Source organism: Schistocerca piceifrons, chromosome 5 (assembly GCF_021461385.2).
Source record: "Schistocerca piceifrons isolate TAMUIC-IGC-003096 chromosome 5, iqSchPice1.1, whole genome shotgun sequence".
NCBI lineage: Eukaryota > Metazoa > Arthropoda > Insecta > Orthoptera > Acrididae > Schistocerca > Schistocerca piceifrons.
This window is the reverse complement of record NC_060142.1, coordinates 76,688,247-76,713,607: the sequence shown is the minus strand read 5'-3', so window position 1 is coordinate 76,713,607 and position 25,361 is coordinate 76,688,247. Positions and strand designations below refer to the sequence as shown.

Sequence of the window (25,361 nt, the reverse complement as noted above, 5' to 3'; positions counted from 1 at the left end):
AACACATTCCTGAAAGTTCACATTCCGGAATTTACACTATGACTGAGGTCCAAGTGGGCAGTGTATCGATTTTCTGTCAGTTGAGTGTTTGTAAAAGTACGAGGCCCAGACTGTTCCTTTCATACTTTCTTAAGCATTTCGATTATCCCTGATGGCCATTCCATAATACTGCTGAAGCTGATTTGTTGTCTTATCAGTCAGTTGACCCCTCAGTGGCTTGCCATCCGACAATGTGGTGATGCGAAGAATTTCGTTTAATTTTCTGAATCATGTGCCCATCCTCTTTTTCACATGTCCAATGCATTCCAGTTTCTTTATCTCCAGACTGTCATATGGATTTGTTTATACACTTATAGACTTTAAAATCATTTACTTTCCAACATATTAACATATAAAGAGATGAACATCTGAAATTTGCTAGTTTCAGAGATTCGCAAAAAAATAATAATAATAAAATTAAAATACTTCTAAATGTCACACAAAGGTAATTTACATACCATTTCGTGCAGGAAAGAGTGCAGAATATTCAAGAAAGTGTCTCGTAAAATCTCAAAATTTTCGATTCTTTGCTTGCAAACTCCTCTTTGCCTCCCATAGACCGTCAATAGTATTAGAAAATAATATTGCGCAATATTATTGAAGTTCTCCCTAAACTGCTCAGTAGTATTGTCAATAATATTGTGCAATAGTACTGTGCTCGGAACGTTGACGATAAAGTTGTTGCTGTAGTGGTAATTGCTCTACTTCGTTGCAAGCAGGAAAAAACGGTGGATCAAAAATTGGTGAAGCAGCGTCAAAGATCACTCACGAAAACGTATTGAGAGAATTGAGTGTGAAGGGAAAAAAAGGGTATCATAACTTTTTGTGTGTTGATGTTCCAACATTAATACATTACTAGAATAGAATAGTTGGCCCCGTACATAGGTGTCCCCATAGATAATTGGCACTTGGTCTGCCCCCATTCACCAGTCTCCCTTGGAATCTGGAGTACGGAGTTTTATTCATTACTAAAAATTTCTTTTAGCTTCTAGAGGTGGTGCCCCGTAATTCCGCTAAACCTCTCCTTCAGTCAAATGTAGCCGGTGGATGAATACAAGACACTACAATGAGAAAAGCGATTCCACCAAGTCAGTGCTTATTTATTGCGCTACCGCAATAGGCCGCGTTTTATTTCAGTTGTCAGGTGCCTACCGACGTCACGTCCGCGATACTACTGGAGAATTCGAAGTAAAGATTGCTACGGAGTGGTTGCTGTACGGTAGGCTATCACCCAGGCGGTGATTGGCAGGCAGCTGCGAATTGGCAGTTTGCACCCAGGGGTGAGGTGTTGCTGCAGCGAGGCGTTGACGCCGCGTGGCAGTTCTCTTATGGCCGCTTGTTAATACTGCTGGTCGCTTACCTTACGTGAGAGGCGTCACTGGCCGTGTAGACAACTTGCCGCGTCGCGAAGGAATCAAACCAACATTCTAGACCAGCCGGAAGATCCGAGATATGTTGAGGCCCATGAAGGATTCAACACATTCTCTCCATAGTACAGGCATCTACTAACTTCGGTGTGAATTCGGGGGAGCCTGTGTTGGTGAAACTGGGAGACCATATTAGCACAGCACTCTCGTGTTCGAGCAGGAATGGCACGTACGTCTGGGGCAACACAACAAATCAGCTATAGCTGAGCACCACCACGACTGTGACAGATCTTTTATTTTTCAAGAACCGCTTACGCTTGCCGTGGTTGCTGCAGTGAAAACTAAGAGAGGCTATCGAAATAATTAAACACTCTAACAGCATGAACAGGGAGCATTGTTACAAGTTACTGACAGTATGGCTGCCAGCAACCCCAGTGCATCTGGCCAAGTGTGTTCGCCAGCCAGCACCTCCACATGGCCCAACAGTATAAACAAGTCTTCACAAGAATTTGCTGCGTCGATGTCTCGCTACAGAAAAACAGGGATTTAGTAAGGGACGCTCCCCCAACGATAATGTCTTGAGCATTAAAAGAACAACACAAACTCATTCTATAAATGTTGCTTTTATTGACTTCAAGAAAAAACAGGCTGTGGACAATGTTGGAAGAAAGAGGATATCCCATAGGTCTTATATAGACAGTCAAAAAGTTCTAAAATAATCAAAACACAGGCAGCTCAAAAACAGGAGGGACAGTAATAAATCAAGGCGTCAGGCAAGGAAGTAGACCATCTTTAACATATTGAGGTTTTCACAAGAAGTTAGAAAAATGAAGTACGTCAAGGTGTAGAACTAAAAAGCAGTTCTCATCTGAGTGCTATGGTGTATGCAGATGATATAGTCTTAACACTGAATAAGAAAGCAGACTTACAATTCGATGTATACATTATATTACCTGAGAAGAGAATTTTATAATCTGAAAATATCCATCACTTAAACGAAAGGCATGGTTCCCTCCGGAATACATCCATTCCAAGCAAAAAATTTTACTGAAGACAAAGCACTGGAACAAGTCTCCAGTTGTAGATGTTTGATGTGCGATATCAACTTAAATAGCGATAATATTGTACAGAATGCAATCAACAAATTTCATCTCATATGTGGAACTATAAACAAAACCTTAGAGAACAGAATGAGGTAAGACATAATTAATGTTTTATAAAACAATGGCTGTGTCTGATTTGCTCTATGGCAGTGAATTGAAAAAAACGAAAAAAGAAAGACAAACGCATCGTAGACCTACAACTAGCTGAAATGAGATTTTTAAGATCTGCCGAAGGTTGCTCAAGAAGAGATCTTATTAGAAGTCAAAACATGCTATAAGAAGTAGAAGTATGTAACTTAAACGACAAAAGTGGAGGAATAGAGGGAGACACGGAAGCGACGTCTTAAACGTATGGAAGAAGATGTAATTCTAAATAACTACAAGTCCTCAGGAAAAAGAGGCGTCGGAAGACTGATAAAAACATTGTCTTCAAAATGTGAAGTTTGAAGAGAAGAAGAAGAAAATGTTTTCCGTAATATACAAACTGGTAGATGTACTCACTTGGTGCACTAAGGACAGCTAGTTTTTTAAAAAATAGTTGTTTGCAATGAGTCCAGCTACTGCTTTCAGTTACTATTTTTACAGCCCATTTCTTTACTTTGAAAATTGTCAATGTTTTGTGCCTTCTATCCTTACAAAAGGATACCACAGTTAAGAACTAGTACGTCTCCACAAGACAGTGGTTGTCACAAACCGATGATAGCACCATAAGAACATGAAATGCTGATTGCATTCTTTTTACCAGTATCTTTGTGTGTTTATTCCATGTTAACTGACAGTCAATATTCATCCCTAAAACTTCGTGTTCAGTAAACCACCGATTGGTTTATCATCTGTAGTTAGCGTAACAGAGTTGTTTTCATTCTTTATGTTGAAATACACACTGTTTTCTTTATTTTCACGTTAATTTGTGTCACACGACCCATTTGTAAATATCCTTGAGAGTTTAGTTTGCTTTCTCTATTAGGAATACTCGTGGTTTACTAGTGACTATGATGCCGCTGCCATTAGCAAAATTATAACTTTTTTATGTCATATGCTATCTGGGAAGTCATTGATGAACGGAATTGGCCCCAGTGCGCTACCTCGACGAACACCTATGTTTATATGTTTCTTGTTTTACTGTGAGTTTATCGTCAGCAGACGTGTGAACTATGTCAATCTCTTGCACGCTATTTCCCACGTACGACTTTGACCGCTCGTTTGCTATTCCTCTTACACCAAGTGCCTCTTGATGTTTAGTAGAATTTTATCATCAACTGTGTCAAAAACCTTGGCCAAGTCCAATAAAATACCTGCAACCGAGTAATTCTTGTCAAGCGCTTCAAGTAGCACTTTTTTGAACTTTGTAATGGCCGATATTGTCCTTCTTCTACTGCGCTTCGTTAAAAAGGTTGCATTTATTCATGTAACTCATTAATCTATCTTTAAAGATTAATTAAATAATTCATGAGAATAGTGATAGTAGTGAAACTGTTCAAAAGCTCTTGACGAGAATTACTGTGTTGCAGGCATATTCTTGGACTTTACCCAGAAACTAAGGGAATCATTGATTTTGTTTCTCAGTGGGTTTTGTATGCACGCCTTCAGACTAGAGACTAGAACCTCATTTATGCCTTCTGTCTTCATATTTTTAATTTCTGTGTTGTTTGGCTGACGTCAAGCTCTGTCCTGGGAAACATCATTATTTCTTTATTGTGTAATTCAATGTGGATGCTACATGTGTTTTAGGAACATTTTGTTGAAACTTACGGTACATTTGTTTACAAAACTGATATTAGAACTACATCAATAAACGGCGTATTCTTTTTTTACTATGCGATAAACGTTTCCACATTCGAACAGTCAATTTCAGATGACACCAGCCTGTTAACGTTTTTGTTTTCTCAACTAACTAGTTGCGTAGGACGTTGGTGGCATTGCTCCCTCTTATCATAGCACAACTGGAGGTCGTTAGAGCTGAATATCTCTACGTTGGACCACTATAGCAATCTAAATGATGTCCACAGTGCCAGTCTCTTTAGGCGGTCTGTGGCCCTGTGGCAGAGAATAAATACACTATGTCAGTTCACGCAGAAGGGGGCAGAAAAGTCGCAGCAAGGACGATTTTCGCGTAAAGTGAATGATGAAGAGTATCGTAAGACTTGGTACAAAGTCAGCGTTCTATTAGAAATCCTTCCGTAGGCTCCGTCACTGCTGAGTAACATTTCTCTGTGGAGAAAGTAAATCAGCATTCTTCTCAGTATCAGTTTCCTTATCCTTCTTTTTCTGCATACTGCGTTTGGAAGTCTTCTGCTAGCGACATTGAAGTTGGATCTCACGACAGTATTTGTTGTGTCTAGACAAGACAGCCTAGACACAATGAGAGGAAGCCGAAAGGCACGCGCTAAGCTAAAGCAGGATGGCGTGAGGTCTGAAACAGGATACGTAATGAATGCTATAAAGAAAAGTACGTAGCTTCTGGAATACTTAACTTTAATCCATCCTTTTGGTACATCTGGAGATTGTGGCGATACAAGTGAGACTCTTTAGATACGTGCAATGTTACTAATGGCGCCTTGCTAGGTCGTAGCCATTGACTTAGCTGAAGGCTATTCTAACTATCTGCTCTGCAAATGAGCGAGGCTTCGTCAGTGCAGTCGCTAGCTACGTCGTCCGTGCAACTGGGGCGAGTGCTATCCCGTATCTCGAGACCTGCCTTGTGGTGGCGCTCGGTCTGCGATCACACAGTGGCGACACGCGGGTCCGACATGTACTAATGGACCGCGGCCGATTTAAAACTACCACCTAGCAAGTGTGGTGTCTGGCGGTGACACCACAGTATTAAACATCCAAAGTTCTTCACACGGGATCACATTTTTAAAATACTTATATTAGCCTTCGTTTTCTATATTCAAACTTCTCTTTCTTGCTACAATATAATATTTATTTATGTTCCAGACGCGTTTCATCTTTTATGTTAGAGGCATCTTCAGTGATCCACGTAACTAGGGTCCAATATACTTGACATCGATCTGTTGTACAGTATCGGAAAATACTCTGAACTCAAACATAAGGAGGTATCTTGAACGTCCCCAGTGCCATCCAGCATGGATTCCGAAAACATCGATCATGTGACACCAACTTCCACTTTTCTAACATGGCATACTGAAAGCTTTTGATCAAGGCAACCAAGTAGATACCGTATTTTTTGATTTCCGAAAAGCTTTTGACTCCGACCTTTATTGTCAAATGTACTATCATATCGAGCATAGAGCAAAATTAGTGATTGGATTGAAGACTTTTTGGTAGGGAGGACACAGCGTGTTGTCCTGGCTAGAGAGTCGTCGTCAGATGTAGAAGTACTAAGGGTGTACTCAGGGAAGTGTACTGGGAACCTTGCTGTTCGTGTTGCATATTAATGACCTTGCAAACAATATTGATAGCAACATCAGGCTTTTCGAAGATGATGCAGTTATTTATAATGAAGTACTATTTGAAAGAAGCTGTATAAATATTCAGTCAGATCTTCATAAGATTTCAATGTGGTCCAAAGACTGGCAACTTGCTTTGAATGTTCATGAACTGTAAAATTGTGCACTTCACAAAACGAAAAAACGTGGTATCCCATGACTATAATATCACTGTTGGGATCGGCCAACTCATACAAATACCAATGTGTAACACTTTGTACGGATATGAAATGGAATGATCACATAACCACAGTTATGGGTAAAGCAGGTGGTAGACGTCGCTTTATTGATAGGGTACTGGGGAAATGCAGTCGGTCTACAAGGGAAATTGTTTACAGATCACTCGTGCGACGCATCTTAGAATACTGCTCAAGTGTGTGGGACTCACAGTGGATATTGAACGTATACAGAGAATGGCAGCACGAATGGATACCGGTTTGTTTAATCCGTGGGAGAGTGTCACACAGATGATGAAGGAACTGGATTGGAAGACTCTTGAAGACAGACGTAAATTATACCGAGGAAGCCTATTAACAAAGTTTCAAGAACTGGTTTTAAATGCTGACTCTCACTCACGTAGGGATCGTGAAGATAACGTTAGAATAGTTACCGCACGAATAGAGGCATTCTATCATTCTTCCCGCGCCCCATGCGTGAATGGAACTGGAAGAAACCCTAATAGCTGGTAGAATGGATGTACTCTCAGCCATGCACCTCACGGTAGTTTGGAGAGCATAGATGTAGATCTTTTTGGTAGCAGTAAAGTTTTGTTTTACATGTGGTACTTATAGAATGAAAAAAGTTTACGCTATAATTCTCACATGAATCAAATGTACTCGTTTGTGTTGCAAAAATTTGAGTTTTCCTTATAATAGGCAAATAGGTTAGAGGGCACACTTCCATACAACTTAGTGAAAAATCGGCGCATATTCAGACTGAGATCTTTTAATTTTGTAGTTTTCATACTTCGGTTTTCTTCAGCTATGTACTATGTAGTACTTGACCACTGATCTGGCACGAAATAAAAACTTATCAAGCGATAACTGTGAGCGACTTTTGTCGTAACACTGTGCATATGGCATGTCTTGTCTTGTTTGTGTGTGTACAGTGTAAATGTTGCCTGTTCGTTTCTGTTCTCTCTCTCTCACTCTCTCTTTCTCTCTCTGTGTGTGTGCTCGAATGGTTCAAATGACTCTGAGCACTATGGGACTTAACATCGGAGGTCATCAGTCCCATAGAACTTAGAACTACTTAAACCTAACTAACCTAAGGACATCACACACATCCATGCCCGAGGCAGGATTCGAACCTGTGACCGTAGCAGTCGCACGGTTCCAGACTGAAGCGCCTAGAACCGCTCGGCCACCGCGGCCGGCTCTCTCTCTCTCTCTCTCTCTCTCTCTCTGTGGTGTGTGTGAGTGTGTGTGTGTGTGTGTGTGTGTGTGTGTGTGTGTGTGTGTGTGTTCAAGTTTGCATTAGTTTGTTTCATAGGATAACGTGTTGTGTCGTGGAAAACAGTTAAATACTTACTTGAAACAACGCAATGCTTACAGAGTCATATTCCGCAAAACAATAGTTGCTGCTTTGTCGTACCTTCTTCTCTTATCCGCAGTCAAAGTAAAAAAAGTGAATGACTGAAACAGGGCAGGATGAAACAGTATGCACAGCTGACGAGGACAACAGATAGACATGCTAAGTCATTTTCTGTTTATCTGCACTTACAAGGGAACCTCCCCATCGCACCCCCCTCAGATTTAGTTATAAGTTGGCACAGTGGATAGGCCTTGAAAAACTGAACACAGATCAATTGAGAAAACAGGAAGACGTTGTGTGGAACTATGAAAAAAATAAGCAAAATATACAAATTGAGTAGTCCATGGGCAAGATAGGCAACATCAAGGAGAACGTAAGGTTAGGTGCGCCGTGGTCCCGTGGTTAGCGTGAGCAGCTGCGGAACGAGAGGTGCTTGGTTCAAGTCTCCCTTCGAGTGAAGATTTTACTTTATTTTCGCAAAGTTATGATCTGTCCGTTCGATAATTGACGTCTATTTTCATTGTTAGAAGTTTAGTGTCTGTGTTTTGCGACCGCACTGCAAAACCGTGCGATTAGTAGACGAAAGGACGTGCCTCTCCAATGGGAATCGAAAACATTTGATCGCAAGGTCATAGGTCAACCGATTCCTCCACAGGAAAACACGTCTGATATATTCTATACGACACTGGTGACAGCATGTGCGTCACATGGCAGGAATATGTTGTCGACCCACCTAACTTGTACACTTGGCGAATGGGTAAAAACATTCTTCTACCATGCCCGATTTAGGTTTTCTTGTGGATGTGAAAATCACTCCCAAAAAATTTAATTTTTCACTCGAGGGCGGACTTGAACTAAGGACCTCTCGATCTGCAGCTGCTCACGCTAACCACAGGACCACGGCGCTCGTGAGGTACAGCTATCCTTGAAGTTGCCTATCTTCGCTATGGACTACTCAGTTTGTATATTTTGCTTATTTTTTTTTTTCATAGTTCCACACAACTTCTTCCTGTTTTCTCGATTGATCTGTGTTCAGTTTTTCAAGGCCTATCCACTGTGCCAACTTATAACTAAATCTGAGGGGGGTGCGATGGGGAGGTTCCCTTGTTAGTAGTCAGGCATCAAAAGCCACACTGACCACACTACCCAGATCTTTGTCTCGAGCTGTTCCATTCCGTTGTATTTTAATCAGTTCACCGAAACTCCATATCTGCAGTTCGATGACGAACCAGGGAAGGCTCTTAACAACCGCTGCCCGGCCACTCAGCTCTCGTTGCATAGGAGCGAGAGTGTGAGCTGTTGGCAGCAACGATATGTAAAGTTCTGATTACGGTAGCCTAGGTCTATACGGCATTCCCTCAGAATTATTGAGGTCCTCGCGGTAGCTAGCCATTACAACTATTGCACCTGCTGCGCAAGATGTATGAGGAATGTGAAATACCCTCCTCCATGAACTCCAGAGCGCCGTAGACAACGGTGGTCAAGCTGATGCCATGTTCCTCGACTTCGGGAAAGCATTTGACACCATCCCGCACTGCCGTTTAGTGGAAAAAATACGAGCTTATCGAGTATCGGAGCAGATTTGTGACTGGATTCAAGACTTCCTTGTAGACAGAACTCAATATATTGCTATTAACGGAACAAAATCGGCAGATGTAAAGGTAATTCCGGAGTACCCCAAGGAAGTCCGTTAGGACCGTTACTGTTCACAATATATACAAGTAATCTAGTAGAAAATGTGGGATACTCTTGCGACGTAACCTTCCAGTACTGGTGTTGGTAAAAGTCTACCTAAGCAGGTAGGTTACCGTCGCTTTGACCTGTCCTACCGCTCCTGCAAGCTACCGTCTGTAGTAAATGGTTTCTTAAATTCTTGTGGTCCACGAAATTACTGGCCCCTGCGAGTTATTGCTGGGTATTACTAATTTCTAGCGGAATATTTTAACGAACCGGTAAAAATTTGAACGCAACGGATAACGCATTTTTTTTTGAACCACTACAGAAGGCACCTATACAGGGCTTAATAGGCAGTATATAGCTTTTATTTACTTTCATGACCCAGAATTCGACTGTGGCACTGACTGCCACCTATTCTTTATGATGGACGGTATCAATAATCAGTCGAGGGTAGAGATTAATTGATATTTATTCAGTACCTATGGTACTTCTACAACTAGTCGTGTTTCTCTTGCAATGTACATCATCAAAACCGATCTCTAGTAAACATGGTTCAGTTTCGCCACGTAATTATGGAATGGGACAGAGGAGCGCAGACCTGGCTTCAATGTAATTCTATACAACCGCACAATTATACCTAAACCCTCGGTTATTACATTCGGTTGCTATAGATTACTCAGAACAAGTTCCACAAAGACACTACAAGCAAAACTAGGTCAGGGTGGAAGAGTATTTCGTAAATCTTTATCAAATCAGTGGGCATTAAAATCCGATACTTTTCCTAGTGGCACGAGTATCTTACTTAACGCACAACATCGCCAACAAATCAAATCGTTATGGGGGTGCACAACAAACATCACTTCAGTGCTGTTCAACCCACATGGCCAAGTTTCAGTAGCCAACAGATACCCAGAAAAATATGGACACACACGATTATTCCTTCCCTATTTTACACTCGCTCACTATCGTATGATTATTCATCGTGTACAATATATTTTCAGACCGAAACTACAATTTATCAATGCGGCGGTTGCTCCAACCGACCACGTGGCGCGAAAGCAAGTTCACAAAGAAAACATATGGAAAATAAATAAAAATCCCCAAAATATTACTGTAAATGGAAGAGCAGATTAAAATACATTGAATGAGTGAATTTCCGTTAAGCACAGAGCAATAACGTGACCGTGAGCTTAAGGCACATGGTGCGTTGCCTGAACAAGGCACTAACGCAAGGTCTACTGAAATTCGAGTAAATTAAGAAAATCAATTCCCTTATGGGGTTCAGTGGTAATTTCGCACCTGATTTCAACATCTGAACTTCATTACAGAGCAGGTTTCAGACACTCTAATACCTATGTTAACATTACCAAAACGAGAGCTGCGTCTCCATGTCTGTCCAACACCACGACCCAGGAACAAGTGCTCTTCCAACCCAATTCGCCTAATCGCTCCACTTACAAACGTGGTGGGGGTGGCGCGCCAACCTGACAGAGCCAATACTCGCGCCTACGTGTCATCTTTGCCCTGATCTGCAAACTTGGTGTCTGCTAAACTTGTTCACGTTTGGGGGGTTGGTACTACCCTACCCCAGAACGACCATTCACGCAGTGTTACAATCTGTGCCTAAAGCTTTCTGCTAGTTCACACACTCACTTATTTATACCGTCCAGGCCGCACAAAGGAAAGGAAAATGGGAAACGTGGTACACAACAGAAAAAAATTCAATTAATAACCCTGTTTAGTCCATTCTCTCCTTTTGGACACCAGCTGAGGTATTACCTGCAAGAGAAGAAACTCTTGCTAATAATTTCTGCTTGCTAGCAATTTAATAAAACATTGGAACGGTACAACAAGTTCCGTTTCACTCTTTAAGGCCGTTCGCAGACGATGCGGTTGTCTATAACAAAGTAGCAACTTTAGAAAATGGTAACGATTTGCAGAATGACCTCCAGAGAATGGATGAATGGTGCAGGCTCTGATGGTTGACCCTGAAAGTAAATAAATGTAACATATTGCGCATACACTGGAAAAGCAATCCACTACTGTACAGCTACGCTGTTGATGACAAACAGCTGGAAACAGTATCTACCACAAAATATCTAGGAGTAACTGTCCAGAGCGACTTTAAACGGAATGGCCACATAAAACAAATAGTAGGAAAAGCAGACGCCAGACTCAGATTCATAGTAAGGATCTTAAGGAAACGTAACTCATCCTCGAAGGAAGTGGCTTATAATGCGCTGAGGGTTTCGTGAAGCTATTCACGGATGATGCGTTCTCTATAGGAAGGCTGCAATGACGAAAAACTGTGGCGAAATGTAGAAAGACCTACAGGGGATCGGCGATCGCTGCAGTGGCTGGTAGTTGACCCTGATCGTTAAGAAACAGGCGAAGAGATTCACTTCTGTTCGATTACATTATCGGCGACAAATCACTGGCAACAGTAGCTGCGGTAAAATATTAACTATCCGAAGCGACCTAACACGGAATGACGACTTAAAAAAACGGTAGGCAAAGCAGACACCAGACAGAGATGCATTGGAAGAATCCCAAGGAAATGCAATTCATCCGTGAAAGAAACAGCTAACAAAACGCTTGTTCAATCAGAATGAGTACTGTTCGTCATTCTGGAGTCCGTACCAAGTAGCATTAATAGAAGAGATAGACAAGATCAAATGAAGAGCGGCACGTTTCGTCACGGAAACAGTTAAACGCTAGGAGCGCTATGGAGATGCCCAACAACTTACAGACGTAGACGCTACAAAAGAGGCGTAGTTTATCACGCAGAGGTTTACTGTTAAAATTACAGAGCGTGCATTCCAAGAAGAGACGAATAACAAGTTACTTCCTCCCAAATACGACTCACGATGACGTCGGTGAGAAAACCGGAGAGCTGGCCCCGGTGGTCTAGCGGTTCTAGGCGCTCAGTCCGGAACCGCGCGACTGCTACGGTCGCAGGTTCGAATCCTGCCCCGGGCATGGATGTGTGTGATGTCCTTAGGTTAGTTAGGTTTAAGTAGTTCTAAGTTCTAGGGGACTGATGACCACAGATGTTAAGTCCCATAGTGCTCACAAGGGAACCTCCCCATCGCACCCCCCTCAGATTTAGTTATAAGTTGGCACAGAGGATAGGCCTCGAAAAACTGAACACAGATCAATTGAGAAAACAGGAAGAAGTTGTGTGGAACTGTGAAAAAATAAGCAAAATATACAAACTGAGTAGTTCATGGCAAGATAGGCAACATTAAGGACTCTGGGACCGCAGCAGCGCCGTGGTCTCGTAGTAACGTGAGCAGCTGCGGAAAGAAAGGTCCTTGGTTAAAATCTTCCACCGAGTGAAAACTTTAATTTTTTATTTTCAGTTTATGTGACAAACTCTTATGTTTTCATCACTTTTTTGGGAGTGATTATCACATCCACAAGAAAACCTAAATCGGGCAAGGTAGAAGAATCTTTTTACCCATTCGCCAAGTGTACAAGTTAGGTGGGTCGATAACATATTCCTGTCATATGACGCAAATGCCGTCATCAGTGTCGTATAGAATGATGTGTTTTCCTGTGGAGAAATCGGTTGACCTATGACCTTGCGATCAAATGTTTTCGGTTCCGATTGGAGAGGCACGTCCTTTCGTCTACTAATCGCACGGTTTTGCGATGCGGTCCCAAAACACAAACACTAAACTTATTACAGTGAACAGAGACGTCAATGAACGAACGGACAGATAATAACTATGCAAAAATAAAGAAAGTAGAATTTTCACTCGTGGGAAGACTTGAACCAAGGACCTCTCCTTCGGCAGCTGCTCACTCTACCACGGGACCACGGCGCTCCTGAGCTCACGTTCTCCTTTATGTTGCCTATGTGGCCAAGACTGATGACCAGTTTGTATATTTTGCTTATTTTTTCACAGTTCCACACAACTTCTTCCTGTTTTCTCAATTGATCTGTGTTCAGTTTATCAAGGCCTATCCACTGTGCCAAGTTATAACTAAATCTGAGGGGGGTGCGATGGGGAGGTTCCCTTGTCAGACCCATTTGGACCATTTTTTAGAAAACCGGAGAAATTAAATCCCATACGCAGCTTAATTGACAGTGAACCTTGCAACGTATCATTCGTGAATGGAAAAGGGTAGGCGACAAAAGATAATGGTGCCGTAAGTACCCACACATTGTAAGTTGGCTTGCGGAGTATAGATGTAGATGTAGATGTGTGCAGTACCGAACCCATGCGCTGCTGTCCGCTCGACTCTTTCAATACGGCGCTGTATTGTTTTTGTTTTCTTCATGCTCTCCTCCCTTTTCATTAACTACACTGACAGGAAAAAAGTCGCCAAACCGAGGAGTTGTGCGACGTAAACGAAACTTGGCAGGCCCGTTTCTACATCTGAGAGATGATGTCTATTCCAATCGCATAAGAGCCTCGCCAGTAGCGTCACCGTGAGGATGCAAGTCAGGTTTTGCTTTAAATGCACGCTGCAACGGACGTGAGAGTTATCACTGGACGTGGTGAGCTGACGTTAGTCAAGAATGTCTTTAAGAAGAGAAAGATGCCATTATTAACACCTCACAGAGTTTGAACGAAAGCGCTCCTGGTGTCATACGAAGTCGGACCCCTCACCATAATTCCAGGTGTAGGTCACGTGGTCACGTGTGTCTATCACGATGAATGGTTGGCTTCCGTCCATCAGCGGGCCTTATTCTAACCGTCACTGAGGTAGAACCAGCTTTCATTAGAAAACGAGCTGGATGTTCTTCTGCGGTATTGCAGAAAAACTTGGCAGGAATGTAGCCACTGTACATGATTATCTGCCACGTGACGACTGGGTGTTGTGTGATGTCCTTAGGTTAGTTAGGTTTAAGTAGTTCTGAGTTCTAGGGGACTGATGACCATAGATGTTAAGTCCCATAGTGCTCGGAGCCATTTGAATTTTTTGTACATGATTCCTGGCAGCGGTCGTAACGAGAATGTGCGGTCGCAAGAAGACTGCACTACGTACAGCTATGTGCCGTTACCGACAGGGAGAACATCATGTTCAGCGTACATCTCTGGTACATCGTACTGCATCTGCTGCAGCAATTTGAGCGGCAGTTGGCACTACAGCGACACAACGAACTGTCAGAAACTGGTTACTTCCAAGGACAACTCCGGGCGAGACGCCCTGTTGCGTGAATTCTACTCATCCAAAATCACTGCCATTTGCGACTTCAGTGGTGCCAAGTGAAAGCTCATTCGAATGCAGGGTGGTGTGTTGTGTTTTCTGATGGAAGCTGGTTCTATCTCGCTGACAGCGTATTGGTTAGAATAAGGCATGTTGATAGACTAAAGCCAAGCTTTCTTCGTGCTAGACACACGTGACCACGTGACCAACACCTGGAATTATGGTGGTTCAAAAATGAATGGTTCAAATGGCTCTGAGCACTATGGGACTCAACTGCTGTGTTCATAAGTCCTCTAGAACTTTGAACTACTTAAACCTAACTAACATCCGTTCGAACCTGCGACCGTAGCGGTCGTGCGGTTCCAGACTGTAGCGCCTTTAACCGCTCGGCCACTCCGGCCGGCTCGGAATTATGGCACCAGCTGCCCTCTCGTGGTTATCCCACGCACCTTGACTGCAAATTTGTACGTCAGTCTGGTGATTCGACCAGTTGTGCTGCCATTTCTGGTTGGTATTTTCCAACAGGATAATGCTCGCTCATGTACCAACATGCTTTACAGAGTTTCGACATATTGCCTTAGCCCGCTCGATCGAGCACAAATGGGTCGTCATCGGACAACTCCAGCGTCATGCAACAAGCATTGAACTCCATCCCACAAACTGATATCTGGCACCTGTAAACACATGCCTGAAGTTTTGGGTGGTTGCGTTCAACATTATGGCGGTTACACCGCTTATTAATGTAGCAGCATTTCACATTTTCGATGGCTTATCTCTCACTTACGTTAACCTGTGATCTTGCAACGTTAATCACTTACGTCCGTTACCTAGACAAATACATTCCCGAAATTTCTTTATTCTACATTAATTGTTATTAGTGTTGCAATTTTTTTCCTTCAGTGTGTTTAGTGTTATTCAATTGAAATTTTCAGTCCTGTTTTAGCATTTTATATGTATTCTGCAGTCTACAGTGCAGCTTCTTTTACTGCTATGTATGAACATCCCATCTGAGGTTATCCTAAAACATGAACAGTCACGGATTTATTTTCTGTTATATGTGATACAGATGTCTAGTTACTCTGTTGATCCATCGATGCTGGTGGGCACTGGGTCTGTGCGGCCGTATGTCATAAATGTTTTTATGGAGTGTAAGACCTCAGGAGGTGTGTTTGCATGGGTGTGTTGCAGGAGTTGCGTGGGCGTGGTGCTGGCTGTGTCCGCGGCTGCCAGCGCCGCCCTGGAGATACGACGCCGACGGGGGAAGACGGCGGCCGCACCAGGCGAAGGGCCGGCACCAGGTGAGACAGCGCGCATGAAGATGTTCCATTGGTGATCGAAACGTTTCACTGCCAGGAAAGCTGCTCCGTACATACACCTACATAAACCGAGCGAGGTGGCGCAGTGGTTAGCACACTGGACTCGCATTCGGGAGGACGACGGTTCAATCCCGTCTCCAGCCATCCTGATTTAGGTTTTCCGTGATTTCCCTAAATCGTTTCAGGCAAATGCCGGTATGGTTCCTTTGAAAGGGCACGGCCGATTTCCTTCCCAATCTTTCCGTAAACCGAGCGAGGTGGCGCAGTGGTTAGCACACTGGACTCGCATTCGGGAGGACGACGGTTCAATCCCGTCTCCAGCCATCCTGATTTAGGTTTTCCGTGATTTCCCTAAATCGTTTCAGGTAAATGCCGGTATGGTTCCTTTGAAAGGGCACGGCCGATTTCCTTCCCAATCTTTCCGTAACCCGAGCATGCGCTCCGTCTCTAATGACCTCGTTGTCGACGGGACGTTAAACCGCCTACATATAGCGGATCACCATTTAAACGACATGCCGGTTGTTGCTAGGCTAAAACGTCCAAAATATATCCAGAACCAGTGCACAATAGCTGATCAAACGTATCTGGACACCTATTAGTAGGTATCAATATGGGGTGTGTCCACCTTCGCCTTTATGATGGCTTGAGCTATGCTGAGAATACTTTCAATGAGGTTGAAACGTCCCCTTAGAAAATTATGTATTACTGTGCTGGTAAACCTCTTACATTACTTTATTTTCAAACAGCTGAGCAAAACTGAACGTACTCAGACATTTCTCTCTTTACTTGTTCTGATCATCACTAAACTGACACAATATTTTTAGCGCAACGCAATCTGACTTTCAATAATCCCTACAAAAGAATGGCCCTGAATAACAATAACCTATACCTTTCATGAATCACTTACCTCACAAAAATCTTCGTTACTCGAACTACTGCAATACAGCGAGCGCCAATACTGCCAGCTAAATAAAATATTCTAACTACTGAAGGCACTAACTACTGATAGGCATAGTTAGCAAATGAAAGATTTTGATAGAGAACAAACAATGTATTTACCTTAATAATGTTCAAAAGTCATCATATATCAATTCATGACATCCATCTTTACAAATTTCCTTTTTCTGGCGGACACACGTCCAGATCGTGCTCACATAGTAATCTCTCAAAATGCCATCTCTCTCTCTCCACATCCACCACTGCTGGCAGCTCGCCTCCAACTGGGCAACGCTACGCGCTGTTCACATCCAACTACCCCAACAATAGCGAATATTCCAACAATGAGTCCAACCAGCCACAGACTGCACACAGCACAGTCAGTGATTTTCACACAGAGCGCTACGTGGCGTTACCAACATAAAAACCTTAACAGCTTACTTACAAGGTGTCTGAACATCTGTGGAGGAATGGCATCACATTCTTCCTCAAGAGCCGAAACCAAAGAAGATGGTGACGTTGTACCCTGGAGTCTGGCGCGAAGCCGAGTTGCTAACTCATGCCAGAGATGTTCCATTGGGTTGAGATTGGAACTCTGGTAGGCAGTCCACTGCAGGAATTTTATTGTCCACAAACAACAGCGTCACATATGCCGCTTTATGACAGGATGCATTGTCATGTTGGTACAAATAATCATAGTCACCAAACAGGTCCCCTACGGAACGTTGTACACAGTCCTGTAAAAAATGTTCATATTCCTCTGTATTTAGCGTTTTCTTAAGCGCAGTAAGGGTACCACACCCTAAAAACGATGAAGACCCCACACAGTAAACTATTGCTGGCACTATACATAACGGCAGGTAACGTTCCGGGCATTCTCCAGTCGTTCCATCGACTTGTCACAGGATAGCCTACAGTATGATTCACCACTCCAGATAAGTCGTTCCATGTCATCTACTGTCCAGTGGCAGCGCTCTTTACACCAGCTCAAGTCTGGAGCGAAGCCGAGGTTCTAACTCATGCCAGATTGGAACTACGGTAGGGCAGTCCATTGATTACAGAAATGTGCAGCTTATGAGGAGCCTCCAGACCATAGTACCTCCTTTTTTTAACTCCAAACAGGAACAGTCATTGTGCTAGCTGGACCGCTGGTAGCAATTTGGGACCCACAAGTGATTCCTTCCGCTGATTTCAGGTGGTTTTTCACAGACACATCCCGCAATACTCGACCATTCCTGTCCGTCAGTATAGTGCCATGGCCGCTAGGCGCTGGGTCGCTGGGCAAGCGTGGGGAGAGCGGCAGTGGTGGAGGTCGCTCAGGGCATGTAGGGGAAAGTGCCGATCTAAACTGAAACCTATGCTCACACTTTTTGTAAATATAAAGTGGGGTTCCTCCATGACCACACTTGCATGATGACCGTTCAAAAAGATCTACTGTCACCTCTGCTTTCGATAGTGTCTAAAAAGAATTCTGCCGAAAATGCGGCGATTAATTTTCGCCTGGTTTGATAAGCATTTGTAACTTTCAGAGAAGCGCCACGGGTGCCGAATTTTTAGTAAAACCTACACATTTCTCTGGTTGCCATGTAAATATTTACTTCTTTTACCAAAATACAGCGGAGTTTACAGTGTCTCACCTCACTAACATATTCTGCAGAAACAGCTGCCAGAGAATTCTGAAAAATTGGTTTATTAAGTTGATTAAGTGAGGAACAGAGGAAAAGTAAAGCCAGTAGTTTATGAAAAAGCGCATCTTCAGTACAAAAAAAAAAAAGTAATGTCTTCGCATATGTTGTTCCAAAATCCATAGCTTTCGTCGTTTCACCAGTTGTCGATGGCTCTTAAAAATTACATTCTTTCGCCAGAAAAGTCTTTAGTAATTGGAATAAGACGGTAGACAATGAAGTTTTATGTTATAACGATATGGTAAAATACTCTCCTCTTTTCGTGTTATCATATGCTGAAATCTCATTTCGATACCTGAAAACGTGTATGAAATGTGTGAAACGTTATGGATATTTTTCTCTAGCTTTATCGCTGACGCGGCGCGATAGCAAATGAATGTGCTACCTCAGATCAATTTTCTCGACATTGGTTCAAATGGCTCGGAGCACTATGGGACTTAACATCTGAGGTCATCAGTCCCCTAGAACTTAGAACTACTTAAACCTAACTAACCTAAGGACATCACACACATCCATGCCCGAGGCAGGATTCGAACCTGCGACCGTAGCGGTCGCGCGGTTCCAGACTGTAGCGCCTAGAACCACTTGGCCACTCCGGCCGGCTTTCTCGACATTGGTAACAGACAGATACATCTACTTAAATCTAAAGAAAAATTCAGTATGTTAGTTAAATTTGATACACGACAACCTATTATGTAATATGCACCAAAGGCAAAATCATTGCAACCTCTATTTTTCATTGCACACTTATCCGAATTTCGCGAAGTGTCGTACTTTGACTTAAATATCACAATAACTATGACCGTTAACTAAACGATGGGCACATCATCACGAACCTGACATACAAAACTGTAAGTAAAGCAAAAATGATTTTTTTTGCCGAATAGTTCCGGTAAAGTCGTTTGAGAAAGACTGCAGGGTGCGTGCCTGGATTCTGTCATCGCTCGCCGGCCGAAAAGTGGAAAGCACTTACCGGCCTCCCCTTCCAAACAAACGAATAAACTCGTCGATCGCTTTGAACGAGAACTGGTCAGTGCGCATCACCCACCGTGCCCTGCGTGAGCTGTGCGTGAGGCCTGTCTGGTCTGGCTTTACGTGTGACTGTTGTTTCGCGTTTTCACATCACAGTCACGTCAGCAACAGTCGAATTGGGTAGCTTTACAAGAGAAGAAATGTCTATGATGTATTTGTTGCACAGGTGACATCCAGTAATTAGTCCACTTTCTGAGTCGCTGCTTCTGTACTAACAACATAATACTCCTCGCCTTCTTCTGATCTGGCGGATTCGGCCCTCGCGACATTTAATGGTCAATACCGCATTACATACGAGGGGCGTTTGAAAAGTCCGTGCAAAAATAAAAGCTACTTACGTGTTTGGTGTAAACCTTTTTTATTTTTCGATATGGTCTTCTTTTAGACTTATACACTTCGTCCAACGCTGTTCTAATTTGTTGATCCCTTCCGAATAACAAAAATTGTCCAAGTCTGCAAAATAGCTATTAGTTGCTGCAATCATCACCTCATTTGAATAAAATCTTTGTCCCGCCAGCCATTTCTTCAAATTGGAAAAACAAATAGTAGCCCGAGGGAGAATAGGGGGGATGTGAAACAAGTTGGAATCCTATTTCCATTAATTTTGTGGCCACAACTGCTGAGGTATGTGCTGGTGCATTGCCGTGATGGAGAAGGACTTTTTAGCGGTACAATCGCCAGCGTTTTTCTTACAGCTTGGTTTTCAAACGGTCCAATAACGATGAATAATATGCACCTGTAATGGTTTTACCCTTTTTCAGACAGTCGATGAGGATTATCCTTTGCGAATCCCAAAAGACAGTCGCCATAACCTTTCCGGCCGAAGGAATGGTCTTCGCCTATTTTGGTGCGGATTCTCCCTTGGTAACCCATTGTTTAGACTGTTCTTTGGTCTCAGGAGTATAGTAATGTATCCATGTTTCATCCACAGTGACGAAACGACGCTTTAAGTCCTGCGGATTCTTCCTGAACAGCTGCAAACAATTCTTGCAACACTTCACACGATTCCGTTTTTGGTCAAGCGTGAGCTATCGCGGAACCCATTTTGCGGTTAGCTTTCTCATGTCCAAATGTTTGCGCAAATTATTATGTACCTATTCATTGGAGATGCCTGAAGCATTAGCAATCTCACGCACCTCAACTCTTCTGTCATCCATCACCATATCATGAATTTTATCAGTGATTTCTGGAATAGTTACCTCCACAGGATGTCCACAACGTTCAGCATCACTTGTGCCCATATGGCCACTCCGAAAATTTTGAAACCACTTAAACTGTTCTAATCGAAGGTGCAGTGTCACCGTAATGTTTATCAAGCTTCTCTTTAGTCTCCTGAGGCGTTTTGCCTTTCATAAAGTAATGTTTAATCACCACACGAAATTCTTTTTCGTCCATTTTTTGACAATCACTCGACTTCCTTGATTCACGTGAATGCCAAACACAAAGAAATAGACCAATATGGCTGAAACTTTGTCTGCGTTCTTTCAATAGATGCTACTAACTAAACATGACCTCGATAGACGCCGGTGGTGCCATCTCTCGGACTTTTCAAACGCCCCTCGTACTTTTTATCGCGTATTGTATAGCTATATACTCGACAATACTGTGAATTTTCTGACATATGCAAGTAATTTTTAACACCTACAGCTGTCTAATTGCGAGACGGACACTGTTTTCTTTAACATACGAATAATACATATTTTTCCTGTGGCATTAGAAACAGCTATCGATTAGGAACATAACATATGTGGAAGTTTATGGAATAGCAACAAGATAACAGTCCCATAAAACGCTCTCCCACTTTAGATGAGGTTCAACGAACGTCTGCCCCCCTGTACCCGTAACTGTGTTATGAAGATCCACACATGTCATGTCGTTTGAATCCTCTTATAAGGATCTTTCAAAGTACGTACATACCCAGCCATTACAGACCCTGCAGACCACGAACTGCTTCCACAAAGACTTGACATTGATTGAGAGGGCTTTCGGATGACCTCCTGAAGCATATCCTGCCAAACTCTGTCCAAGTGGTGCGTTAGTCGTCAAAATCCGGAGCTGGTTGGAGGACCCTACCCATAATGCTCCAAACGTTCTCAATTGGGAAGAGATCCAGCGATCTTGCTGGCCAAGGTAGGGTTTGACGTGCACGAAGACAATCAGTAGAAACTCTCGCTGGGTGAGGGTGGGCATTATCATGTAAGCGCAGGGTGACTTTCCGTGCAGGGCGTTGAATATAGTAGAGTAACCGCTGTGCTGTAAGGGTCCTGCGGATGACAACCAAAGTGGTCCTGCTTCGCTACGGTTGCAGGTTCGAATCCTGCCTCGGGTATGGATGTGTGTGATGTCCTTAGGTTAGTTAGGTTTAAGTAGTTCTAAGTTCTAGGGGACTGATGACCTCAGCTGTTAAGTCCCATAGTGCTCAGAGCCACTTGAACCATTTGAAGCTATGAAAGCAGATGCCACTTCAGACTATTGCTGACCGCAGTCAGGTTGGTATTCCACCGCTGTTCAGGGCGTCTCTAGATACGTCGTCGGCCTCGAATCTTATTGACTGGAGTAGAATTGTCTTCAGTGATTGTCTTCGAACTGAGCCCAATGACCAGCAAAGACGTGTCTGGGCAGTGGTGGGATTCTAACCGAACTGTCGCCCGCCATTCGGACCGACGACTAACGTACTAATTGGACAGAAAATGGCACGATATGCCTTAGGACATCCAACAATTCTATTTACCATTACCAAGACGAGTAACTACTTGCATAGGGACCACAGATGGACAAACACTTTAATGACTACCCCTGTTTGTGATGCTCTTCCTCATGAATAAATCATACAATTTTCCTGAAACTGTAATCATGTGTTTGTCTGTACATGGGCATCACATCTACAGATTTCCGTCTTTCTCGGATAACTCCTTCATGTGCATCATTTTATGTTGTGTATTATGTAGTGCTGAGGGAATTAGATTAGGAAATGAGACACTTAAAGTAGTAAAGGAGTTTTGCTATTTTGGGAGCAAAATAACTGATGCTGGTTGAAGTAGAGAGAATATAAAATGTAGACTGGCAATGGCAAGGAAAGCGTTTCTGAAGAAGAAAAATTTGTTAACATCGGGTATAGGTTTAAGTGTCAGGAAGACGTTTCTAAAAGTATTTGTATGGAGTGTAGCCACGTACGGAAGTGAAACAGGAACGATAAATATTTTGGACAAGAAGAGAATAGAAGCTTTCGAAATGTGGTGCTACAGAAGAATGCTGAAGATTAGATGGGCAGATCACATAACTAATGAGGACGTATTGAGTAGAATTGGGGAGAAGAGGAGTTTCTAGCACAACTTGACAAGAAGAAGAGACCGATTGGTAGGACATGTTCTGAGGCATCAGGGGATCACAAATTTAGCATTGGAGGGCAGCGTGGAGGGTAAAAATCGTAGAGGGAGACCAAGAGATGAATACACTGAGCAGATTCAGAAAGATGTAGGCTGCAGTAAGTACTGGAAGATGAAGAAGCTTGCACAGGATAGAGTCGCATGGAGAGCTGCATCAAACCAGTCTCTGGACTGAAGACCACAACAACAACATTATGTAGTGTATTACTAGTGTTCCCTTTTCTCGTTTAGTTACGCTCCAGGTTTCTGAACTGTTCAAGAGTGCGGTGCATAACACTGTGTTATAGATTCTGCTCTTGACCTTTAACAGGTGTCGTCAAGAGCTCGAACATATTTGGGACAAATGGGTCCTTGTGACCCACCTTTTTAATTTTTTCACTTAGGCCGGTATGGCAGGCAACAGTCGGAATGGTATCCTATCAGTGTGTGGGTGTGTCTCCAGACGTCTTCGCCGTGGAATTCATATATTTGAAAGAATTTTATTTAAAAGTTGGTTACATTTTATTAGAACAGATATATTAAATTGTTAAAGACGAAAAAGGTAAATTTCCATAATATTTAAAATAGATAACATGTATATTGAGCCTTTTCACATGTTTCCCTTCATATTCAAAAGTAAATTAGATAATAATAATAGTAATAAAATACCATTTTGTATAAAATATCATAATTTGCGTATGAGTTGGCAATAACAAGAGAAATTTTTTTCCCTATTCTACATAATTTTTCAAATGGTTTATAGACACTTACTACAATCAGATTTTTTACATTTTTACAATATTGTCTAATTTTCGTCTATTTTTAATGGGCAAATATAACACATTTTCCTTTCAGGTTTTTCGGCAGGTAGCTGGTCCTCAGTTCTGTGATTCTGAGGTTCCAGTGGACAGTTCTCTCGAAGGAAATTTTTGATTAGGATTCTTAGTGATAATGGAATTCTGGTGTGACGAAAACGCCACTGAGGATGTAGCAGTACAAGTCTCCCTAATAAAACTTTCATGAAAGTCGTTCTTTAAACATCCATATTTTTGTGTCGTCTCATTGCCACTGTGGAGCCTTGTACCACGGGAAGCAAGAGAAAGGAAGTTGTTTGGTGGCCAGAATCCTTTTTGTACAACACAACTGCACACATGTATTAACAGGGTTCTTTGTTAACAAGAACAAGAAGCTACATGTCTTTAAGCTAGCCCATGTGATGTGGTACACGTTCTTCTGTCATAGTCCACATTAGCCTCTCTGCTGGTGAAGTACCAGTCCCTGTATGAACACTACACTCTTACAGCCAGTGACGTGAACTGACAGACGCCAACTAGAGTAGTAACTGAGCTGACTGTGACTGCCACTTTGACTGTGGCAGCCTGACTGACTGACTGGGCCCTCCGGTCCGCAGCAGCGATCTAAGAGGTGCATTCAAGTTCTAAGGCCTCTGATTTTTTTTCTCCGGACTGGAAAGAGATAGAAGCATGCGCTTTGTTTTAAAATGAGGCCGCGTTCATTGTCAATACGTCGCATAGATGGCAGCACCGTACGGCAGATGGAATTTTACCGCCAGCAGCGAGAATGAGAACTGTTTTAAATACTTAAAATGGCGACGTTTTCCTTACTTGAACACCGTGCAATCATTCGTTTTCTGAATTTGTGTGGTGTGAAACCAATCGAAATTCATCGACAGTTGAAGGAGACATGTGGTGATGGAGTTATGGATGTGTCGAAAGTGCGTTCGTGGGTGTGACAGTTTAATGAAGGCAGAACATCGTGTGACAACAAACCGAAACAACCTCGGGCTCGCACAAGCCGGTCTGACGACATGATCGAGAAAGTGGAGAGAATTGTTTTTGGGGATCGCCGAATGACTGTTGAACAGATCGCCTCCAGAGTTGGCATTTCTGTGGGTTCTGTGCACACAATCCTGCATGACGACCTGAAAATGCGAAAAGAGTCATCCAGGTGGGTGCCACGAATGCTGACGGACGACCACATGGCTGCCCGTGTGGCATGTTGCCAAGCAATGTTGACGCGCAACAACAGCATGAATGGGACTTTCTTTTTGTCGGTTGTGACAATGGATGAGACGTGGATGCCATTTTTCAATCCAGAAACAAAGCGCCAGTCAGCTCAATGGAAGCACACAGATTCACCGCCACCAAAAAAATTTCGGGTAACTGCCAGTGCTGAAAAAATGATGGCGTCCATGTTCTGGGACAGCGAGGGCGTAAACCTTACCCATTGCGTTCCAGAGGGCACTACGGTAACAGGTGCATCCTGCGAAAATGTTTTGAAGAACAAATTCCTTCCTGCACTGCAACAAAAACGTCCGGGAAGGGCTGCACGTGTGCTGTTTCACCAAGACAATGCACGCGCACATCTAGCTAACGTTACGCAACAGTTTCTTCTTGATAACAACTTTGAAGTGATTCCTCATGCTCCCTACTCACCTGACCTGGCTCCTAGTGACTTTTGGCTTTTTCCAACAATGAAAGACACTCTCCGTGGCCGCACATTCACCAGCCGTGATGCTATTGCCTCAGCGATTTTCCAGTGGTCAAAACAGACTCCTAAAGAAGCCTTCGCCACTGCCATGGAATGATGGCGTCAGCGTTGTGAAAAATGTGTACGTCTGCAGGGCGATTACGTCGAGAAGTAACGCCAGTTTCATCGATTTCGAGTGAGTAGTT

The 25,361-nt window shown here is 43.0% G+C and overlaps 1 protein-coding gene across 1 annotated transcript in view; it reads left to right on the top strand.

Moving 5' to 3' along the window:
* Window positions 1-25,361, top strand: part of LOC124798746 (O-acyltransferase like protein-like) — a 188,073-nt gene that overhangs the window by 3,717 nt on the left and 158,995 nt on the right. Inside the window, exon 2 of the mRNA XM_047262274.1 lies at window positions 15,520-15,629. Coding sequence (XP_047118230.1) covers window positions 15,520-15,629 — 110 coding nt within the window. The remainder of the gene's footprint in view (window positions 1-15,519; window positions 15,630-25,361) is intronic.